Here is a 22,694-nt window from a genome sequence, read left to right on the forward strand (position 1 = left end):
TGGTAGCGGTGCCAGCATGGCTGCGCCAGATCCAGCCTCGGGCTGCCTGCACGGAAAGAAGCGGCTGCCAGGTCAGTGTGCAATGAGTGTATTTTGGGGTTTTTCCTTTTTTTTAGACAGTTTATGAAAAAGTTGAATGTGGGACAGGGTTGTGAGATGGGGAAGAAGGAGATTTGGGGTGAAATGATCTGGAAGGATTGACTGTCAGCTGGGGTGCACGCGTTGGGGAACATGGCTGGGATGTCCCTTGCTTGGTGGTATCTGCACTGGGATAGCAAAAATGAAATTAGGAGAGGAACGACCAGCCTGATGTGAGGAACGACCAGAATAGCAAAGGCTGTGCTCGGAGGAGTCGTCCTTCACCTGGCCTGATCATACTGTTAAACCAGAACCTGAGCCCAAATGGTTAGCCTGAGGCTCACAGGAGAAGTGTGCGCAGCGGCCCTACATCTCTGGAAGCTTCTGGCCTCCTGTCCCCGCTGTCCATTCTGTGACCCAGCTGACCCCAAAGATCCAGCTCTGTCCCAGTTGTACCTCCAGCTGCTCTCAAGGTGTAGGTGCACTATGGAAAGCCCATCTTGCCAGCGGTGGGTCACCATGAGCCCAGTGGCACCATCACTGGTCCTTGTGTTCTTGGAGGCCAGAGGCTGATGGCCAGGGCCTGCCTCTGGTAAGAACTGGTGGACATCCTCTTGCTTTTCCAGCTTTCACCTGGGAGGTGAGGGCCAACGACCGAAACTACCACATGCAGTTCAAGAAGAAGTTTGCCTTCTGTCTGACCAAGAAGAAGTATGCGGTGAGTCGTCCTGGGCCATTTCTTTACTCAGCCCCTGATTCCTGAGCTGGTGGTGGTTGGGGGTGACAGGACAGAGATGCTGCAGAGTGACCTCCAGTAGGATGGAGAGTCACATACATAATCCTCAATGAAGAGGAAGGAGCTGCTCCCTGCCTGGTGCCCCAGATGCCCACTGAAGCTGTCAGACAAGGAGCAGAACTGTATGAAGGATACTTTTTTAGACTGATAGTCAAATCAAAAGAAAGATTCTTGAAAAAAGTTTTGATTGAACAAAACCAGGTTTTTTTTCCATCTGAATAATGACCATTTTGTTGTGGGTCAGTTGGGTATGCTGTAGATGATCAGAAGCAAAATATTTTCTTTCATTTTTAAGTCATATGGTCCTTTGCTCTAATAAATCTTCTCTTTCCTTAAGGCTTTTGTAAATTTTTAAAGGCATCTCTTATGCCATAAGAAGTTGAGAAGTCCTAAAAATACCAGAATTTTGGCATTTTCAAAACACATCCTTGATTTCATGTGGCTGAACTCCCACTGTGGCTTTGACCTGCCTTTCTTCTGCAGGGCAATGCCATTAAGACAGCCAAGTACAACATCTTTACCTTCCTGCCGCTGAACCTCTACGAGCAGTTCCACCGAATGGCCAACGTCTACTTTGTCTTTGTCATCCTCTTACAGGTGAGATGGACACCAAGGTAAAAGCAAATGTGTGCGAGACTGCCTAGCAAAGGAGGGTTGTCTGGTGTTTAGAGTACGGGACTCTGGTCTAAAATGGTGTCAAGGATGCTGCTTTTCAGTGGTGTTCATTGTCTTCCTGAACTCTGAGGGGTTTAACCCACGTTAAGTTTCGTTACTTTAAACTGATTGGATTTGGATGTAAGCTAAGCTCATGTAGACCACGTCTAAACAGAAATCCTACCCTCCAAATTCAGTGACCCACATGCATTTCATGCATCTAGTTTAAAAAGAGGTGGAAATTCAACAAAACAGTTCTGTGTAGACAGAGATGTTGATTTGATTCATCTTAGATGGGTTCCTGCCATCGTCAGGTGCTGGCTGGGGAGCGGAGCTGGGAGTGAGGGAGAGTTACTCAGTCACCTGAAGTGTCCCAAGGTGGGATGAAAGTTGTATCAGTGGTGTAAAATTCTCCTTCTCTAGACCTTTCCTGAGATCTCCACGCTGCCCTGGTACACTCTGCTGTTCCCCCTGAGCTGCCTCCTCACCATCCGTGGTCTACGAGACCTGATCGATGACATTGTAAGTATGGGTTGGAGCGCAAGGCTGTGAGTGCTGGGCGTAGGTCCTATGGGGGATGGTCAGCAGAAAGGGCCCCTTTGCTGTGGGTGAACAGAAAAGCTTGAGAGTTGCTGTCATTCGTCGTTCCTGAGGTACCATCAACTCTACCATGTCTAAAACGCTTTGTATTTTCCCTTGGGAAGGATGTGACTGGCCAGTTGTTTTCCTTGGGGTCTTGACCCCCATCTCTGTCATCTTTAGTATCTTAACCAATGGCTTCAGGTTGGTCCCCAGAAATACCTTGGGGGAATTTTGCCTCTTTATTCATCAGAATACATCTTCTGATTGCTTCAGAAAGCAGATCTTTCCCTGGGGCTCAGGGGGCAGATTGTGGCATTAAGAGGCTTGTTTTTATGGGACAATGAAGTCTGGCATGGCCCATTCCTTTCTTTTGGCCTCTTTTTTCTCTCCTCCGTGCAGGGCCGTCATCAAAGTGATAGAAACATCAACAGCAGACCATGTGAAATCCTGTCTGGGAAGAGGTGAGGGGCTTTGGAAAGTTGTACCCATGTTTTCCAGGCCTGTGTGGAATGATGGATCATCTGAAGTGCTGAGCCTCCTTGAGCACAGCAGCTGAGAAGGGTTTCGGTGGGAATGTCCCTCCCAAGATCCGCTGCAGGTCCAGCTGTTCCCCTGTGGGAATGATCGTACCCCAGTCACAGACAACAGGTCTAAAAAAGCCCTAATCTGCTGTGATATGCTGGGAGGAGGGTTTCCTGGCCACAGTAGTTCCTCCAAGTCTTCAGATCTAACCCACGGAGTCATATTCCTGCTAGACATTGGTCCAGGGAAGGACCAACATTTCCCACCTGCGGCCAGGGGGCTGGAAGTCCCTGCCACCTGTAGGTACGGGCGATATGGATGTGACAAATGGGTCCTGTGCCATCCTTGGTGCTCAGCTGTCCTTCCGTCATGCAGATGGTACCATGCTGGCAGAGGAACCAACAATCTGGAGACCTCATTCATGCAAAGAAGCTGGGACAGACACAGGCTGGTCCAGAGGACAGAAACAGCCGTGGCCCCCATTCCCACTGCTCTGCAAGGATAAAAATTTCCCTCCTAATTCTCCTGCAGCTTCCGCTGGCAAAAATGGCGCGACATCTGCGTTGGGGACATCGTCCGCCTGCGTAAGGAGAGCTTCGTCCCGGTGAGCGGGGTCCCAGAGCTGGCTGCGTGCCAGGGGCAGCAGGGGGGAGTTTTGGCGAGGAGGGGTTCAGCCAGGTGCTCTCTCCCCCTTTTTGCTCTTCAAGGCCGACATGCTTTTGCTGTGCAGCTCGGAGCCCAGCAGCCTGTGCTACGTGGAGACTGCCGACATCGATGGGTGAGGAGAGGGGGGAGAGGGGTAGAGACATCCCAGGCAACGGCTGAAGCCTCCAGCCTTGGGGACCCCCTTGACATTGAGGGGTCAGGCACGCTGGGAGGGCTGCAAGTCCAGCAGAAACAATGGGATGTGGGGGATCCTCCAAAAGCTAAACCTACAGACACCCCAGAAATGGGATTTCAGCCCCAGATTTTGAAAATGGGAAGCCAAAAACACTTTTGAGGCTTCCACAGAGCAGCTGGTGACCTCGGGCATCTCTCGGCTCCCTCCCAGCCACGCCGAGGACAGCGGCTGCCTGGATGATTTAATGGCAGGGTCTCCGGGCCAGAGCTTCTTCCCTGCATGAGTGCTCGATGTCTGGCATGATAGGTCCCTATCTCGCTTTTCGTTGCCATCACTCATGTAATCACCCAATAATTAATGGCCGTCTCTGTCCCATGGGTCTGACAGCGGAATTAACAGCTCTGTCACCCCGCAGGGTTGTTTTATTTTTCCCTCCCTGGCTCTTGTTCGCAGGGAAACGAACCTGAAGTTCAGACAAGCCCTTCTGGTCACCCACCAGGAGCTGGTGAGCGAGGAGAGCATGGCCACCTTTGATGGTGAGTCTCCCGGACGGGCGAGGATGCGGCCGTCCCACTGGGATGGGATCGGTTCAGCCTCGGGAAGTCTCTGTCCCCTCAGGCACCAAGTGCCATCAGCCTGACCCGAGGTAGCACTTGCTCCTGCCTGCAAGGTGGCTCGTGCCAGAAGACCTTGCGTGGAGGCCCTTCCCCAGCAGAGTGGCTCTGTGACGGGTCCATCGGGGTTGTGCGCCTTCCCCCTGCCCTGGATCTTGATTTTCCCACTGGAATCAAGTGCTTGGCTCCCAAACCTGAGCTCAGACCCTGGATTTTTTCCCCTTCCATCCTCCGTAGGATGCAGACTCCCCTCTCAGAGGCGCTGCGGATGAAGGGGGTTGTGTTTGTACCTTGTCCAATTTTATAGCCCGGTGCGGTTCCTGGGCTGAGCACCCTCCCAGCACTGCAGGGTGGCCCTCCAGCTTAGCCTGACCTCAATTTGAGCCATCCATAACCCAACTGCATCTGGAGATGCCCTGGCAAAATCTGCATCTCCCCTGAGAAGCCCCCAGCACCCCTCTTTGGAGGGGGCAAGCGTGGCGGGGGGGAGAGGAAGGACCTCTTGTTTCCCCCAAAGCCATGACCTGAATCGTGCCCTCTGCACAAGGGAGAGTGACCTGCGAGGAGCCCAACAGCCGGATGCACAGCTTCACCGGCACGCTGGCGTGGAGGGGCGAGACCTACCCGCTCGACAGCGAAAGGATCTTGCTGCGAGGCTGCAAGCTTCGCAACACCGATGTTTGCTACGGCTTGGTTATCTACGCAGGTGAGCGCCCAGGCCCAGATCAGGAAGGGCAGAAAATACCCAGGACCCCGGGGGTTTTAAGCTGCCCAAGTGCTTTTAGCATCAGCAGGTACAAAGTGGGAAGACCTGCTGCTGTGACCAAGCCCCCAGAAGTTTGTCCCAAGCTTTGCTGGTGTTGGGCTCGCTGGCAGGGAAAGGATGTGGTGGTACCAAACATCTGCTTATCCCAGGTTATCTTTCAGCTGCATCACGTCCTGGATCCATTTCACTTTGTGGCCTCCTGCACAGATGGCTCAGTGCAGCTGAGAGCTTGGCCATGAGTAGCTGTGGGTAGAGGGGTGGGGTAAGATCTGGTGTAAGCAGCACTTCTCTGAGTGTGCAGCCACGGCTTGATTAACCACTGATCAAGGGATGCAGTCCTCTGAAGTCTTCAGAGGTGGAGAGATGTTGTTATGGAGGAAACCAGCATCACTTAGCTGCAAGTCAACCTTCTGGGGGCTGTGGACTTGCGTTTTTACTTCTAAAACATTTCTTGTCCAGGATTTGATTCCAAAATTATGAGGAACTGTGGAAAGATCAAGCGGAAGAAAACCAAGCTGGACCGCATGATGGACCGGCTGGTGATCATAGTGAGTGTGGTGCAAACACCTCCTGCCCTGGTCCACTGGCCTCCTGGGGTTGCTCACAAGTCTTCTCATGATAGCCTGCTTGCTTGGGTGATGCTGATTTTCTTAAGCTTGCAATATTTGCTCAAAATATTTTGGGTTTAACATGTTATGGGCAAATACCAAGTGGTGTTCCCAGGAAGTGGCAGTTGCTGGGTCTGCAGCAGTCTGCATGGTGGTTGTGTTGCTTAAACCCTGGACCCTGGCAGCTCTGAGTCCTCAGCTGTAGAGCAGCCTCTTGGACCAGGGAACTGGAGTATTCAGGACCTCCAACCCCTCCTGGCCTGCTTTACTCATCCACAACCACGCAGGTCTGAGGAGGCGGTTTGTGCTGAGGAACCTGCAGGCTGTGGCTCAGCACGGAGTAGATGGAGGACGGGGGAAGGAGCAGCCTTTCCTCTGTGGGAAGCAAAGCAGCGTGGTCATACCAATGAACATCCATACCAGGATGGCTCTTATCCTGGTTCCTGGTGGTTGAGCGTCATCACTTATCAGACTGGCCACTAGCATCTCTCTGTTTGCTGGTAACTTCAGCAGGAAGGCTGCAGGACCACCCCCTTGTCCAGGGAGATGGTGTCTGAGGCAATTAGGAGGGTGGGAAAGCTGGGTTTTGCTCTGTGTGTGTTGCGGATGTGTCAAGCTGAAATACGTGCTGTGATCCTTCATCTCCGCCCAGGATGAGCTCTGAGAACCAGCTTCAGGCACAAGGACACCTTTCTGCAGGTTTACAGCTAAATGAGACAAACAGTCTGGAAGGGGCAAAGGTTGGTCCTAGAAAAGAGTCTGGTGGGCTCTGTGTCATGGGACATTCTCATCCTGGCTTCCTATCTCAGATCTTCCTGGTGCTGTTGGTCACGTCGCTGTGCCTTGCTGTTGCCTCTGGATTCTGGGCCAGGATGTTCCAGGAGAAGCACAGCTACCTCTCTGCTCTCTACAAGCACACGACCCCTGCCCAGCAGGCCTTCTTCAACTTCTGGGGCTTCACGATCCTCCTGAGCATCATCATACCCATGTCCATGTATATAACGTAAGAACAACAGAGCTTGCAAGTGATCAGAGATCAGTGCCCCGCTCCCCACCCTTGGCCATCATCTGGCACCTTGGTTTGCAGCCACAAAATGGGGCTGCACAAAAGATCCAGCTGTGACCCTGAGCAAGTCATTCCCATACGTTCCCTTAGCCATAAGAGGGTAAGGATGGATGGGGTGTGTATCTTACAAACATGGATGATATGCTTTGAGATCTCAGAGGGAAGCCAGAAAAGAGGTGCAAAGACACGCACTGATGTTGGAAATTGTGGGCAGGCTGAGGATGAGACTGATGAAGGTGGTGTTTCCCCACTGAGCAGCAGCAGGGTGGGGAAGAGAAGGGCACAGCCGTTGTGAGCAGGCAATAATCACAATTTGTGCCAGAAGAAGCAGTTTCCAAACTTTTCGGCCCTTCACTGAATCTCCAGATCTATGAATTTTGTCATCAAGGGCCAGTTTTCCAGAGGGGAGCCCAGCTGCCTGGGACCCAGTGGGCTCTGAGTCCGGTGTGATGAGCCTTCTGGAAACCTGGCCACAATGAAAACCCTCTTGCTTCCCCCAAGCTCAGAGCAATAGGATCCAGGTGGGGAGTTCCACCCTGCCCCTTCTTCCCGTGTCAGATCCCCAAGTGCCCCTGGGATGCGAGTAATGCAATCTCCTTCCCCAGCGTAAGTCATCTTCTACCTGACTCCCTAGGTTTGAATTCATCTATCTGGTAAACAGCTGTTTTATCAACTGGGATCTGGAAATGTATTACGCTGACAAGGACATTCCAGCAAAAGCCAGAAGCACCAGCCTCAATGATCAGCTTGGCCAGATCGAATATATCTTCTCGGACAAGACTGGCACCTTGACACAAAACGTTATGAGCTTCAAGAAATGCTGTATCAATGGGACCATCTATGGTAACTTTTGGTGGAAGCAAGTTTGTAGGGACTCACGAGTTAGGTAAACCTTGAATTGGTTCTTTCCATTCCTCCTGGCTTGCTAGGAAGCTTGGGGCATGTGGATTGCTCTTGGTGGGCCAGCGCATAGACAGAAGATGCTGTAGGAATTCAACTTGTTCTCACCTCCCATGTTATCAGTGCTTCGCGGGGGCCACCACGCCTGCGGTCACACTTGTCTCATGTTCCCATGAGACATGGAGTCAGGGCACAATTCTGCCCTCCTACAATGGGTGCCTACCTTTCAGGAGATGTATCACGCCCCAAACTCAGCTGAGATCAGCTAGGTTTTCCCAGCTACATAGCAAACACATAGTCTGAGTAAGGTGGATCCCACCCGGAATAATTAGCTGATGCTGGCCCAGGTGGCCAGGACAGGGCAAGCAGAGGAGCCACAGGGTGATGGGCCAGTGAAGCCCATAGATTTTTATTTTTTATGAAGGTCTTGGAGAGAAAAAGGAGGTTTTGCTTTTCTTCTTTGCATCGTTTTCTGGTGAATCTCCAGCTTGGTTTCCAAATCTGGGCACTTAGAGGCTTTTGGTGGCCTATGGAGGAGGCAAAGAAGTTATCATTCCCCTTATGTTGTTTCTTTACAGTGAATGCATGTAATTGCTCTTTGCTTTTTTTTTTTAATGATTCTGCTTGTTTTTCCCCTTAGAAACCCGAGAATTGCCAAGTCCTTCCTCCTCTTATTGCTATACTTACTCTCAGCTGGCTTCTGGGAGCTGTCTCAGTGCTTAATTAGTGAAATTTAGCAAGCAGGGCAGGCCAGAGCTTTAGTATGGAACTCCTTTTTCCTGAGATAAGTATCAGGCACTTGAGACAAATGGGCAGTGATAAAAGTGAAGAGGAGAAAAAAAATCTAGTGAAGTTTTTAAGCAGGAATAAAACCAATTTTCCCTGCCTGAAGTATCGTGTTGCACCCCTGTGATAGCAGCATCGCCGCAATCCCACCAGTCTCTGGCCAACTGCAGTCTCCCAGGAAACACGGGTGAAAGCTAGACCTGAATTTTTAACACTAAAAACGTGTCGAAAGTCTGAACAGTCCAAGAGCCAAACAAGTCAAAGCTGGGTATCCTAGCAGAGCCTGGCTCATGACCGACACAGAGCAGATGCTGAAAACCTGTCCCTTTTTGCCAGTCTTTTGGCCAGCAAAAGCAGCAGACCCTCCTAGAGAAACTGCTCAAAGCCCCCGCTAGTGATGCTCCCTGCCAGCTCTCTGTTAATTGGATTATTTTTGTTTTGACAGGTACAGGCACAGGCCATGAGAACAAACAGCCACCGGTGCGTAACTCCCCTCTCCCATGTAACGTGGGGCCAGATGCTGCTCCTCTCCGGGGCCAAAGCCATAGCAGTTACTGCTTACAGCGGCAGCAGGCGCAGCCTTTTGCTTTGGAGCACAGCTTGCTTACAGTGGGGTCCCATGCTGTAAGAGAGTGGCGTGTGTCTCCCTGGGCTGGCGGGTTTGCTGGTCCTCAGCTGCCAGTTAAGGACAGCGGAACCGCTTTTATAAAATAATGCAGTTCTGATTTTTTTTTTTTTATTCCCAACCTTTTTATACTCACCCCCTTGGTGTAGGCAATGCAGAGCTCGGCTTATGGACTCTGATCTGGATCGGACCGTGCCAGCACAGGGTTGCAGCACCCCAGTGCAGAGCCCTGTGCTCGGTCTCTCTCGGGCGCCTGCAGCCTGCCTGTGCCTCTTGCAGGGGTCAGGGTTGACCTGGAGCCACCACGGGGAGAAGAAGGTGGACTTTTGCGACACGACGCTGCTGGAAGCCACCCGGCGGGACAGCGACCCTGTGCTGAGGGAGTTCCTGAGGCTGCTGGCCCTCTGCCACACTGTCATGGTGGAGGAGAAGGGCGGTGGGTTGGCCGTGGTGGTTGATGTGCTCGGAGGGGGGTCGAGCTGCCGTTCAAGGATGGCTTTTTCCATCGCCCAGCAAAGCTCTGCTCTGCAGGGAGCAGGTGGTGTGAGAGCCCAGGGATGCTTTGTGCCACTGTCCTAGCATCACAGACATGTACATTTGGGTTTGTTTTAAAGCTAATTAGTTGGAACAGAATGCCCTATCTGGGCATTTGTCCTGCCTGGGGCAATGAGCAGAAGAGATGAGACAAGTAGGTCTGAGTTTCCCTAGCCTGGTGGCTTGGACTTCAGGGTGCCCATAGAAAACGTTGGTGCTGGGCAAGAACAGGGTGTTTCAGATGTCCAAGAGTTGCTTGGCTGGGAGTCTCCTTGTCTAACCCCTACTCCTCTTCTGCAGACCGGCTGGTTTATCAGGCAGCTTCACCAGACGAAGAAGCACTGGTGTCGGCAGCCAGGAACCTGGGGTATGTCTTTCTGGCCCGAACGCAAGACACCATCACCATCAGTGAACTGGGGAAGAAGAGGACGTACAAAGTGCTGGCCATGCTGGACTTCAACAGCGATCGCAAGAGGATGTCTGTCCTGGGTGAGCGGGACGGGGTGTCTCAGGGGGCCCCTCCAGGAACACAGAGGGTCCCTTCCGTACTCAGCCCCACAAGGGATGGCACCGGGATGGCTGCGATTGACCGCAACTGGTGCAGGGGCTCGTAAGGATCATCCTGGTCATCCCTGCGGTTTTGCTCAACCTGATACCTTGGTGAAGGCAGCCGAGAAGGGTTTGAGCAGCCAAGAGAGAGCAAGTAAATCAGGGGCTCAGCGGAGGTGTGTGAGGAATTGACAGTCCTTGAGGCCTGATCCTGCCTTGTGGTGGTGTAGATCTGGGGAAATTCCTGTGCTTCCAATGACCGCAGGCAGAAAAGCACCAGCATCCCCTGCGGTACCTTCTGCAGCATGGCCATTGCATGGGGACAGCGATGAGTGGGAGCCATCTCTCTGGGTACCTAAGGTGTCCTTCCCCTCCCTCCCAGTGCGAGACCCCCAGGGCACGATCCGGCTCTACACCAAGGGGGCTGACACGGTCATCCTGGAGAGACTGCAAAGGCGAGGGCCCAATGAGATCTTCACCGAGATGGCGCTGGATGTGAGTCCCATGCCAGCCTGGGGCGGAAAGGGCTGGTCTCCCTGCTGCTGGCTTTGGGCTGGGTGTCCGGGAGTCCTCTGCTGCTCTTCCTCCCTCTGGCTTCAGGGTTTTGGTCCTTCTTTGTTCCTTCTGCTCTAGGAGCCTCACCTGCATATGGGACAGGGGCTAAGAGGGCATCAAATCCACCTTCGGTGTTCTGCATGGACCAGTTGCCTTGCAAGGATGCTCATGGGGATGCTGTAGGATGGGGGAGGGAGTCAGAGCCCAGAGGGAGACCCTCAGATCCTGCAGTGTCTCTGTATCTGCCCATGGGAGCATCATGGCTGGCTGGCATGATGCCCTGGTCCACCATGAGAGTCATCGAGGGAAGGGAGACCTGATGTCTCATCTCTGCAGCGCTTTGCAGAGGAGACACTGAGGACTTTATGCCTGGCCAGCAAGGAGGTGAGCGAGGTCGAGTACAGCGAGTGGAGCAGGAGGCACCACGAGGCCAGCATCCTGCTGCAGGACCGCGCGCGGGAGCTGGACAAGCTGTACGAGGAGATGGAGCAGAACCTGCAGGTGGGATAAGGCTGGGGTTTAGGAGGAACCAGCTGCGCTGGTCCCACAGAGGGCAGGAGTGTGGGGTTCAGCTCTCCGGGATGAGGGGGTGAAGTGTCCAGCCCAACACCCATCCCCTGGGTGGGAGGGCAGGTGGAGTTCCCCCCCAGGGGTGACTTTGTGACATGTCAGTAGACACTTGGTTAGATATCTGTCAGGTCGTGTTCACCCATGGGCAAGGACCCCTGGCTGGTCCAGGGGCAATTCTCACCTCCGTATCTTGCCCGGCCCCATGTCATGACACCCACTCACCCTCCTTCCAGCTGCTTGGGGCCACAGCCATTGAGGACAAGTTGCAAGATGGAGTCCCTGAGACCATCCAGCTGCTGAAACTGGGCAACATTAAAGTGTGGGTGCTGACGGGAGACAAACAAGGTCAGTGGAGGCAACGACCCCACCAATACATTTCAGCTTCTCCCGTAACCAGGACCAGGGAAGAGATGAGACCCTGGGAGTGGGCAGCAATCAGGTTCTGCTGTTCCCTTTAATATACAACAGCAGCACGTCCCACAGATCATGTCACCCATGGGGAAACTGAGGCAGGGGACGCCATCTGCACGATGGCACAGAGCTGGAGCAAAGCCACCAGCAGCTGCTGCCCACCAAGGGCTGTTGGACTCAAGGGCTGGGGGCTGCCCTGGGAAGGGGAGGGGGGGTCAGCACCATCGGCTGTTGACACCTGTGTGTTGCAGAGACCGCAATGAACATTGGCTACGCGTGCAAGCTGCTCACGGATGACATGGAGATCCTGGAGGAGAAGGAGATCAGGTGAGGAACTGTGACCTCCTGGTTTGGGACATTGTTGTCCCTGCTGAAGACACCCGAGGGCATATGAACTTGTGCAGGGTGGGCAGAGCTTGATTCCGCCAGGGATGCTTCTCCTTCTCTGTCCCAGCCTGGATGCCCATGGCCCTCATCTGCTGATGCTTTTCCAGGTCTCCCCATCTGTTTCTGCCCCTACAGCATTCTCTTCCTTGGCAGGCTTTGACCAGAAAGTGCTTAAGCTGTCTCTCCAGCCTCTAAACCACAGGGACAGAGGCTGATTTCTGATACCAGTGAGCCCTTGGGGCCCCCTCTCTGTCCCCCCTGTTCCCACCACTGCGTACCAGCCCTGTTTCCCTGGAGCTGGCTTTGAGATGGCAAAGGCCAACTGTAGGTCTCAGTCAAAGCCAGGCAGCATGCCCAGCGTCCTCAGCTCAGCTCCAACCACCCCTTCCTCGCACAGCGAGATCCTCGAGGTTTACTGGGTGAGCAACAACAACCTCAGTGGCAGCGGGGAAGCCCTGTGCAGCGGCCACCTCTCCCAACAGCGCCCAGAGGCTTCGTGCCACAAGAAGAGAGCTATCATCATCAGCGGGGACTTCCTGGTAAGGTGGCACTTGGATCCTCTTCTCTGCTCCCTGCCTGCGCTGGCAGATCGCTGTTTCTGCCCTGGTGCTATCAAAGTCCTGGGTGGCACCAGCACGCGGAGACGTGATGCCCCTCCTGCCCAAGGGGTGGGAAAAGCCCATTTTGGGTTAGGGAATGAAGAGTGGAGAGGGGGACAACCTTGCACTGGTCATTTGGTGTTGGGGTTTTGACCACACCTGCCCGACCAGTCTTCTGAGATGATGCAGGCTGGTGGGTAATCACATGCTCTTCTAGTCATACTGGGACAAACCGGTCTCACGGTCACAGTGCCTGCTGTGTGATGAACTTGAAGAAAACTGAGGTCACTTTTTTGTAGCATCTACAAGATTTAAGAGCATCATTGAGGAGCTATTGGGGCCTCTCATGCTATGAAGGCTATGGGTGAGGTCCCAAGCGCGTGTGCTCTCCCCTAAGGACAAAATCCTCCAGACGGGAGAGGTGCTGAAGGAGAAGGGGCGGCTGTGGCGGCGGCTGGCTTGCTGCAGGGCTACAGGGTCGCAGGAGCAGAGCAGTCTGGTGGAGAAGGCCTTCGTGGACTTGGCCACCGCCTGCCAGGCAGTGATCTGCTGCAGGGTGACCCCCAAGCAGAAAGCCCTCATCGTGCAGCTAGTGAAGAAGCACAAGAAAGCCATCACGCTGGCCATCGGGGATGGGGCCAACGATGTCAACATGATCAAAAGTGAGGCTCGGGGCAGGGGGCAGCGTGGGTTTTGGCTGGCGCACCCCGCTGGTGGGAAGTGGTGGTGCCCCATCTCCCATCTCCACCACCTCACCCTCTCCTTTGAGGAGAGGAGCTGGGAGGGGAACCCCCAAACCAGTTCTGCACGTTGATGTGCCGGGAGAGGAGCAAGAGGCACAGGACCAGGACCAGCCTGGGACAAGAGCAGGGTGGACCACTTGCTTTGGCAGCGGGGATGAACCTTAAAGAAACTTCAAGCCCTAACCTGGGCAGCTGGCAGAGACATCTCTGCTCCTCTCCAGCAGCCCTGACATGGGGCTGTGCTCTTTGCACGCCCAACCATGCCTGGCATGTCACTCCCGCAGCCGTAGCATGTGGTGGAGGGGGCTTCTTCCCTTTGCCCATCACTCCTGGATTCACCCTCTGCCCATCAGCCTGGGAGCGATCCACAGGGAAATCAAGTACCCGGCTCCCCAAAAACCTCCCCACCTGCGTTTCACACCCTCCTGTCCTCTGCAGCTGCTGACATCGGGGTGGGCATCAGCGGGCTGGAGGGCATGCAAGCCGTGCAGTGCAGCGACTACGCCCTGGCGCAGTTCTCTTACCTCCAGCGCCTCCTGCTCGTCCATGGCCGCTGGGCATATCTGCGCATCTGCAAGTTCCTCCGCTACTTCTTCTACAAGACCTTTGCAGGCCTCATGGCCCAGGTCTGGTTCGCTTTCCATAGCGGATTCACGGCTCAGGTGAGGGATGCTGCCGTTAGCAGGGGTCCCATCCATCCCATGGAGGTTTGCACACCAGTGTTGTAACTCCCCTGCTGAGGACCCCATGCAGGTCCACATCACTGTGTCCACATCACTGCCCTGCTGTCCTTTCTCCCTTGCCCTGGTATTGGGCTGTCCAATTCTTTGGGGTTGCCTGGCTGAGATGCAACTGGTTATCTGCTTTTTACCTGGCTGGATTGGGAAAAGCATCCTGGGGAGATTTGGGATGTCCAGTCTTGGACAGACGCAGGGAAAAATCCCACATGCATTAAGCTGGTTTCCTCCAAAATGGGAGCTTTCATCCCAAGGGCCGTTAGGGTGACTTGACCACCACTGTGTGACTCCAGCCCCTCATCTCCATCTGGCCACAGAGCCCCACAGCCCACCGATCGCTGCAGACAACATGGGGCTGATGCAGAGCCTGGAGCAAGTCCATGGGGATTTCCCCAGAGTTTGGATGCGAGTCTTTTGGAGTCACCCCCGGTGCCTGGGCATCCATTCTGAGTCTTTCCAAAGCACCACTGAGCTCACAGCTGCTTTCTTCTCCCTTCTAGCCTCTGTACGAGGGCTGGTTCCTTGCACTCTACAACATTTTCTACACCGCCTACCCTGTGCTGTCCATGGGCCTTCTGGAGCAGGTATGGGTTCACCGGGCTGCATCCAGCCCCTGTGCCTGGAGGCTGCATTCTCGGCGGGTGTGAATCAGCCCGGTGGTCGTTGCACCCCACCTGTGTGGCTGTTTGGGCTGGACCGTGGTACCAAGCAGCTCAGTTGGGCATCTGTAGGTCACCCCCGGGCCTGGGGTGCCTCTGTTCCCCGTCACCCCAGAGCAAGAGGGTGGAGGGACTCACTGCAGCTCTCCTGAAGGCTGTGTTGGGTGGGGTGGCCCAATCCTGCTCCCCAGGGTGATGCTTAGTCCCCCCTCCCGGCAGGACGTGAGTGCCAAGAAGAGCCTGGAGTTCCCTGAGCTCTATGTGATCGGGCAGCAAGACGAGCTCTTCAACTACCGTGTTTTCGGCGTCACCCTCCTGCACGGGGTCAGCACCTCGCTCGCCAGCTTCTACATCGCGCTCTGGGCCTTCGAGGACCGCATCGGCAGCAAGGCTGTTGGTGACTACGAGTCCTTCGCTGTCACGGTGGCCACGTCGGCATTGCTGTCGGTCCTCATGGAGGTGAGCGCCGGTCTGCTCTCCCCCATCCTGTCCCTGGGGGAGATGTTCAGGGACCACAGCTGGGCTCCACGCTGGGTTCTCTGACATGATCCCCAGCAGCTTCGTGGCTGAGGGACGATCTCCCTTGGGGCAGGGGAGCAATTAGGGACGAGTGGCTGTAGGGAAGAGGGTACCCACAGCCTCTGTGTGCACTCCCCTTGCCCCTGCAGATCATCCTGGACACCAAGTTCTGGACGGCGTTGTCCTTCCTGATGGTCACAGCCAGCTTGCTGCTCTTCTGCCTCTTCTCCTTCCTGACCCAAAGCATCGATGCTTTCAGGATAGCCCCTGCCATCTTCAGCTTCCCAGGTGAGATGCCCCGGAGAACCCCATGGTCCTTCCCTTCCCTGAGCCAGGGGAGCCCAACCTGGGCTTGGTGCTACAAGCTGTTTCCCACCTTGTAGATCATCTCTTCATCGCCACTTCTCGATCTTGCTGTCTTGATTTTTTACTCCAATTTAGGTGCCATCTCCTCTTTAGACCCCTCAACACCTTTCTGGGTGGGGACCTGTCCCCTGACAGTTGTTCCCTCTGTTCTCTCCACCTTCCCTATATCACCCACCGACTTCTTGCGTTGACAGATGCCAGCCGGAACGCCCTGACCGACCCCTACGTCCTGCTCGTGGTCCTGCTGTCCCTGGTGGTGAACACTGTCCCCTCACTCACTGTCCGCTTGTATCGCACCATCGTGGGCAAAACCACCATCCAGCAGGTGAGGGCTGCGCGGGGGCTGGCATGGGGAGGGGTCTGTCTCCTGCCAGCATCGGGACTGGCCAGGACGCTGCCGGTGATGGGAAGGGTGAGGGAAGCCGCTGCCTGGGCTGTAGCGATGGGACGTCACCTCTCCTTGGTGGCACCACTCAGCTGGTGGTGGTCTCTCATGACATTGGGGTCCAGGTCTGGCTCTCCTCAAATCAGTTCATGGCCCGACAGGAGGCCTTGAGGCAAGAGACCTGCTCCAGCTCTTGGAGAGGGTCTGCTTTTGGCTGCAGTAAGAAACTGCCCTCTCGGACTCCCTGGAGCTGCCGCTTAGGAGGCACTGGGGTCTGGTGCAGGTTTTGGTACCACCCCCAGCTTTGGTAGAGCTCACCCCCATCTGGGTTGTGGGTCATACCTTGCCAGTGGTACAAAGAGGTCCCAGATGAGAGCAGGGGTTGAGACTGTGCTCCAGAGCTCCAGGAGCTTTGAAGACGCCATGAGGTTCCCCACATTACGCATCCCATCATATCAACTCAGGTCATGGTGGAGCTGGGAGCCAAACTGTGTCTTGGTGGAGGGCGTCCCTGCTCTCCCTGCGTGTTCCCCCTTGGGGTGAGGGCTTGCCTGGGAGGTGGCCACAGCCCTGATTTCCCCATCTCCTTGCAGAAGATCCGCCTGAAGGCCAGGCAGGAGCCAGAGCCCTCGGTGGAGCTGCGTGCCCATGTCCCTCGCAGCTCCTTCCACCGCCGCTCCAGTTACGCCTTCTCCCACGAGGAGGGCTACGCCGGCCTCATCACCCGCGGGGACAGCCTGCGCAGCGGGGGCACCCGCAGCACCACCCCGGGTCCCCTGCACCCAGAGACAACCCCGGCTTTGTCCTCTCTCCCCAGCCCCTCGGCGTAGCTGCCCTGGCCGGCATCAACCTCCCATCGTGCTGGGACAGGGGAGGTGCTGTCAAGGCTCAGAACTGGCTGCCTCCCTCCTTTTATGGGCATTTTATTAATCTTTTTTGGATGGTTTTGAAGCGTGGGCAGCCCCCGTGGCTGCAGAGGGGCTGGCCCAGCCTGGGGGGCTGCTGCTCCGGGCGCTGAGCCCTGGGACATGTCCTGCCAGCAGCTCCATCTCCCCCACGCAGTATGTGCGTGGGCTTTGCAGGAGCCTGTAAAGCTGTGAAAACCACCAACCTCTGCCGCCACGCTCGGCCCCTCGTCCCGTGTCTCCCCAGCTGGCACCCCAGCCCCCTCCCCTCTGCTGAGCCCCTCAGAGCTGGGGCTTCCTCCTGCGCGAAGCTGAATCTGCTCCAGGCTGGACCCACAAACAGCAACTCTGCTGCCCCAGGCTCGTTATTCCACCTCTGAATTAATAAAATGCCCTGATGCAAGACCAGCGGTGGGGCTGGGTGGCGGGTGCAGCCCCTTGCCCCTGCTCGCTCCCTCCCACGCCGGGGGCCGCGCTGCAGCGGCTGGACGAAGACCCTCGTCTCGTTTTCCCACGGCTGCAAGGAGCGCAGGGCAGAGCCGGCCGCCCTCCCCACGCAGGGCTGGATCCATCGCCCGTGGCTTTCACATGCATCGACCCAACAGATCAGACTTGAGTGGCATAATTTTAAAATGCCCCCTATTTTCTGGAGGAGGACCTACGTACGATTGATAACCTGCAGGTTTTTCTTCTCTAGCCAAAGCAGCCCGGCTTCTTACAGCCTCTCCTCGTCGCTCCCCGCCATCTCCACCTCCTTGTCTTTGCCATCCCTGCACGAGGTGCACACAGTGCTGGTGTCTGCTATGTGCCATGCCCCGTCTCCACAGCAGCCATGTCCCACTCCCCCAGGACTGATGTCCCCGTCTGTGGGGACAGCTTGTGGCCACAGGCTGTTTGCTGCAAAGCCCCGAAAAATACTTTTGGGGGGAGGGCAAAACATTGGGGTGACGTGCATCAGCTCCGCATGGGAGCACGCGTCCTGCTGAGCCGCACTTTGGGGACATCAGCAGCGGCTGCTGGAGAAGTTGTGTGTGAACAACTGACTGGTGACTGGATCACCCTTTTTGTTTTTATTTTTTAATTAAAAGGACTTTAGCTTTTCTCTCCTCTCCTCTAAATCTCTGCTATGCCACCAAGGGAGAAAGCTGCACAGAAAGGTCCTGTGGTCCCTCGGTGTGCGCCACCAGCTCTTTGCCACCTGCCAGCACTTGTGCCATGGCAAAATCCACAGTAGGACAAGATATTCGGGTAAAAAGATAAATAATTAAATCAGCCATGGGGCTTGGACCTGCCTGCAGCACACATGACTTGATAGGTTTGTTTAACAAGTGCTTTGGCCTCATTGCACCGAGTTTGTGAGAATTAAAGTGTTTTCTTTGGGCTCTGGCCAGAAGGGTGCTGGATGGTGCCAAGAAATAAAAGTATCTGAGGCTCCCTCTGGGAAAGCTCTCACCCCTGCAACTACCAGGTGGAAAACTGGGGGAGAAACCTTTCCCAGCTGCCTGGGCATGATCCCCAAACCTCCCCGCTGATGCTCTCAGGCCAGGTCTAGGGAGGAGTTGAGATGGTTAAAATGGGGCAACTCCTCCAACGCAGCCTTCCTCCTGCCCGAGCAGCTCCTGGGGCAGCGGAGCTGCATCAGGAGGGAACCGACCCACGAGCATCACTGTGGGACACGCACACACACGCCGGGGTGAATGACTAGAAAATAATTTATTGAAGAAACAGAAAGCTGCAGAAATACAACACAGTCATGACCAGTAGAGGATGAACAAATAGAGATTAATTTTTTTTTTCTCTTTTAAAACCTGTTGACAGGCTGGAGTTAAGTTTCCTGGTAACTTCCCCTGCATGAGTCATTGCAAAGAACAAGGAACAAACTCCAGAGCACACAGCACAGTTTGGATAAAGTGCCTGACACATAAGACTTTTTTTTTTTCTTTTTTAACGTTTGTAAATAGCTTAAACAAATATAGTTGCAAGACACAGAGGAGTAACAATTGCATTTCGCTGTAGAGTAAAACCTATCCCATGAGAGTAACAATGAAGCAGCAGCAAAAAAAAAAAAAAAATTCAATTTAATTAGAAGGAAAAAGTCATTTTAAAAACTCAGAGATGTAGCCCTCGGACCGTGCAGGATGAGGGCGAGCGTTGCCTATTGCTATACAGAAAAATGAGCAATGTTTTCTGGAGGTGGCTGGACTGGCAAACCCGAGGCTGTGGGTTGTTCCTGGCCAGGATTAATTCTGTCTGACTTCTTTTTTTCCTTTAGAAACTCAAGGGGGAAAAAAAAAAAAGACCAAAAAAAACCAACCCTGAATTTTGTTCTTTGCACTTTTAATTTCCTCTCTTTAAAAACCCCAAACAAAGAAAGACGCAAGAGGAGCCGGATTCTGCACGGCAGCATCTGCAGGTCCAGCCCCATCGCTGGCTGCCAGCGCTGCCTCGGCTGCGGGTGTCCTCTGAGACAAGGGAAAAGGAGCCGATTTAATGCTGGGGACGCGTGGCGGTGATGAGGGTGGCGGGCTGGCACGGTGCCGGCAGCCAACCCAGCCCAGCGGCATCTTCATGGTGCCCAAAGCGGGTTGGGGAGAGAGGTAATGAGGAGCCGATCGTCTTCCCCACCCAGGCTTCGGATGCTCAGGAAAAGGGATGAGTGGTGATTTTTTTTGCAAAGCCAGCTCATGGCCCACGCTGTGCCGATGTCCCATCAGCGGGGCCTTCGTTAGAGCAGGAAAAGCTTGGCTCTGGCTGTGCCCTAACGGGGTGACAATGGCTGAAACCCAGCCAGGCGTCCCAGGAGCCTGCACTCCTCCTGCTCGCCCAGCGGGACGGGGACAGTGCTGCCCCGCTGCCGACGGCTGGTTTTCAAAGCACAAAAGCCATCGGTGGAAAACTTCCACCCAAGGTAGAACCGGAGTGCTGGGGGGTGTCACGGGTAATGAAATGACCCAAATCCCTAAAAAATTCCTCAACTGAAGTAGGACATGGTGGCCAGGCTGAACCAGCAGGTCTCAGTGGGAGATCCTGGGTCCCTTCCTCTTCCTCACCCTCCCACCAACCGCTCTCCATCACCCTCGGAGGTGCCCCTGGGGCCCCGGTTTTGCTCCTGCTCCCCACAGCACAAAAACGCCCTTTGGGGGCAACCCTGGTAGAGAGAATTGTCTTTAGGACAGAGCTCGGATTGTCATTACCTGCAGGGAAAAAAAATCTTTGGTATCGTGGCAAGTTGCTCCTCAAGGCATTTTGGTTGATGTAGGCAGCAGGCACGGCCAGATCCAGCCGTGGGGCAGGACTCAGCCTGCCCGCGGTTATCCAGTGAGTCCTGGTGGGCTAAAGGACAGGGGACAGCGCTCAGCTCTTGGCTTCTCCGGGGTTTCCCAAGCCACTCGGTTCATGCCCCAGGATGGAAACCAGCTGGTCTCTGTAAGGTCCAAGGGCTTGTGACTGTGGGTTGCATCCAAGCCTGGTGAGACCTTCTTGCAGTTGGAAATGAAGTCTTGGCCTCCAAGCACCAAAGCTTCTCATGCTGGAAAAGGTCTCGTAGGAGGAAATGGGACACGGGGGCGGATGAGAGGTCCCCAGAGGACAAGAGGGTTGGTTAGTAGATGAACGGTGCTGCTGGAATAAACATCATCTCTTCCTAAAACCCAGGTCCTCAGTCAGTGGGTCCCATGTCTCCCACCACCACCTGGTACTGAGCATCTCAGTGTTGGCTGTGAAGAAGGTGAAGGCTGCAGGGACACCGCATTAGACAAGAGATGCAGATTAAAAAAAAAAGCCTACTTTGCTTTTGGGGGCCACTTTGGTGGGGCCCGAAGAAGCTGAGATCTCTTTCCTCACAGTGGGCTGAGCTTTGGGACCACCTCTAGTGATGGAGGTGAAGGATGGAGTGGTGAAGAGGCTGGAGAGGGCTGAGGAATCAGCATTTTAAGGTAAATGCTCTGGTAATGGTGGAGAAGCAGAAAGAAGTAGGTACCACTGCCTCCTCCGGGCTCCCATCACCTTCCTGACCTCTAAAGACGTGACTCCTTACTGCTACTCTCCTCCTGTCTTTAAGCAAGGAGAGGAGGAGGAGCAGGGGGAGGAAGGAGCAGGAGATGCAGCCCTGTTCAGGGGGGGCTCTCTGGACATGTGCAGAAAGCTCCCTGGCTGTCTAGGGCAGGCAGGGAGACCTTCCAAAGTCCCCTGAGACCTGCCGGTGGGCTGGGGTCCTCCAGGACCTCTTCCACTGGCTGGACTCCTTCTTCTTCTTCTTCTTCTTCTTCTTCTTCTTCTTCTTCTTCTTCTTCTTCTTCTTCTTCTTCTTCTTCTCACCCCTGCAACCAGAGCGGGTGCCTCTGTGCAGGGCAAGAGCCAGGATGGGTGGCATGGGAAAGCCTGGCAGGGCCAGACACTGTGTGCTGGGTGGTGCCTCTGACCCAAACCACATCCTTGGGGAGAAAAACCTCAGAAATGGGTTGCTCCAGTCCATCCCCGGGTCCGGTTGGGTGTTGATGCAGCACCATCTTCAGCTCCTCTTTCCACGCAGGGCAAGGGCAGAGGCAGGTCTGTGAGGTCATCCCAAGGGACAGGGACTTGGGAGCATCGTCTGGAAAGGTCTCAGCCCTGGGGGGAGGTTTGGGGTGCCCAGGGGCCATTTCCCTTGTCTCAGAGCACACGACGGCTTGCCGGCTCAGGTTGTGGCGGCTGATTGTCTCTCCTTCTCTCATCTGCACTTGGGATTTGACCCACAGAGCTGGATAAAGCAAAAAAAAAGCCCCAAAAAACAAACGCAAAGCACGGCGAGGAGCCAGACCCTAGAGCAGCGGGTGGGATGGGTGGGCGTGCACACCGGGGTCCCGTGCCCCAGATACCCTTACCCTGTTTGCCGGGCACGGGGCCACGCCGTGCGCCCCGTCCTCCCCAGGGGTCCTCCGAGCAGCCCCCTGCCTCCCTGCGTTGCTGCCACGCGATTTTCAGGGTGAGGAAAGGAAGAAAAGAGGCGAAGGAAGAAACCAAGGGGATAAACGACGACTCTCCCGTGGTTGCGTGAGTTGGAAAAAAACGTGATCCATGCAGAGAAGTCCTCATCAACCAAAAACTCGTGGACAAAAAAAGCACAGTTTATCCCCTCCCGCTCCCACCCGACCACCCCACCCCGAATAATTATTACATTACTTCAAGAAAGAGTATATTTTTTTCATGCATAAATCAAATTCTCATCTTGTCTTTTTTTTTGTCTTTTTTTTGTCTTCTTTAAATTACATTTGAACACAGAACACATATAATAAATACTCTTGTACGACATGACTCAGAGAAAAGTAACACATCTGAACGCAAAGGTATCGTCATCATTATTAGTTTTTCTTTTTTTCTTTTTTTTTTTTAAAAGGACTTGTTTAAATATGAAATCTGTAAACTCCAAGGGTCCTTTTTTTAATCTTTCTCTCTCTCTTTCTCTCTCTCTTTCTCTCTCTTTTTTTTTTATCGTGAAACTATCCAGCTTTCATTTCCTTAACATTCAATATGTCTCCCATTGAACGCATCAAAGAAATAAGAACATGCCGTCTTCTGCAAAATTATAATTTAACAGTATAAAGCTTCAAGTCACAAATTCCAAAAACTAGCTAAGTAATTTTTTTTTTATCACATAAACTATACATTAAATATTTTGAGGTATTTCAGAGAACATTGTCAAAGGCTTGTAAGGTCTGTGCTGGGTGGAAAAGAAGGCTTTCTCCTGCATAGAGAACGTCTTTGGTATCACAAGCCATGTGGGTATCAGGTAGAAGGGGGTGGCGCGGCCATGGGGTCGGGCAAGATCTGGCCAAGGCAATAGTGTGGAGGGGGAACGGAGGGATGGGGAGGCGATGGGGTTGGGGATGCTCCACCCGCTCTCTCAGGTTGCCCAGCAGGATGGAGGACCCTGCGGGGGTCCCGGCCGGCCTTGCTGTC

The 22,694-nt window shown here is 54.4% G+C and overlaps 1 protein-coding gene across 1 annotated transcript; it reads left to right on the forward strand.

Annotated features, from left to right (window-relative positions):
- On the forward strand, nucleotides 1–20,103 carry ATP8B3 (ATPase phospholipid transporting 8B3). Its single transcript, XM_075175853.1, has 27 exons — nucleotides 1–71; nucleotides 705–796; nucleotides 1,358–1,471; nucleotides 1,952–2,050; nucleotides 2,510–2,571; nucleotides 3,164–3,236; nucleotides 3,340–3,410; nucleotides 3,927–4,009; nucleotides 4,635–4,793; nucleotides 5,313–5,401; nucleotides 6,271–6,464; nucleotides 7,162–7,370; nucleotides 8,659–8,693; nucleotides 9,118–9,274; nucleotides 9,673–9,861; nucleotides 10,304–10,416; nucleotides 10,813–10,977; nucleotides 11,280–11,391; nucleotides 11,709–11,784; nucleotides 12,242–12,383; nucleotides 12,841–13,105; nucleotides 13,625–13,848; nucleotides 14,424–14,507; nucleotides 14,802–15,041; nucleotides 15,251–15,389; nucleotides 15,662–15,792; nucleotides 16,446–20,103. Exons 1-27 carry the CDS (start codon nucleotides 17–19, stop codon nucleotides 16,680–16,682), a joined length of 3,609 nt encoding a protein of 1,202 aa, XP_075031954.1. The 5' UTR covers nucleotides 1–16; the 3' UTR covers nucleotides 16,683–20,103.
- The last annotated feature ends 2,591 nt before the right edge of the window (nucleotides 20,104–22,694 follow it).

This window comes from Calonectris borealis, chromosome 28 (assembly GCF_964195595.1).
Source record: "Calonectris borealis chromosome 28, bCalBor7.hap1.2, whole genome shotgun sequence".
NCBI classification, from domain to species: domain Eukaryota; kingdom Metazoa; phylum Chordata; class Aves; order Procellariiformes; family Procellariidae; genus Calonectris; species Calonectris borealis.

Excerpts from the sequence above, each read along its gene's own strand:
- ATP8B3 (XM_075175853.1), top strand. The coding sequence starts at position 17 with ATGGCTGCGCCAGATCCAGCCTCGGGCTGCCTGCACGGAAAGAAGCGG. Across the intron at positions 4,794-5,312 it reads CGGCTTGGTTATCTACGCAG|GATTTGATTCCAAAATTATG; the intron begins GTGAGCGCCCAG and ends TTTCTTGTCCAG. Across the intron at positions 13,106-13,624 it reads CGATGTCAACATGATCAAAA|CTGCTGACATCGGGGTGGGC; the intron begins GTGAGGCTCGGG and ends TGTCCTCTGCAG.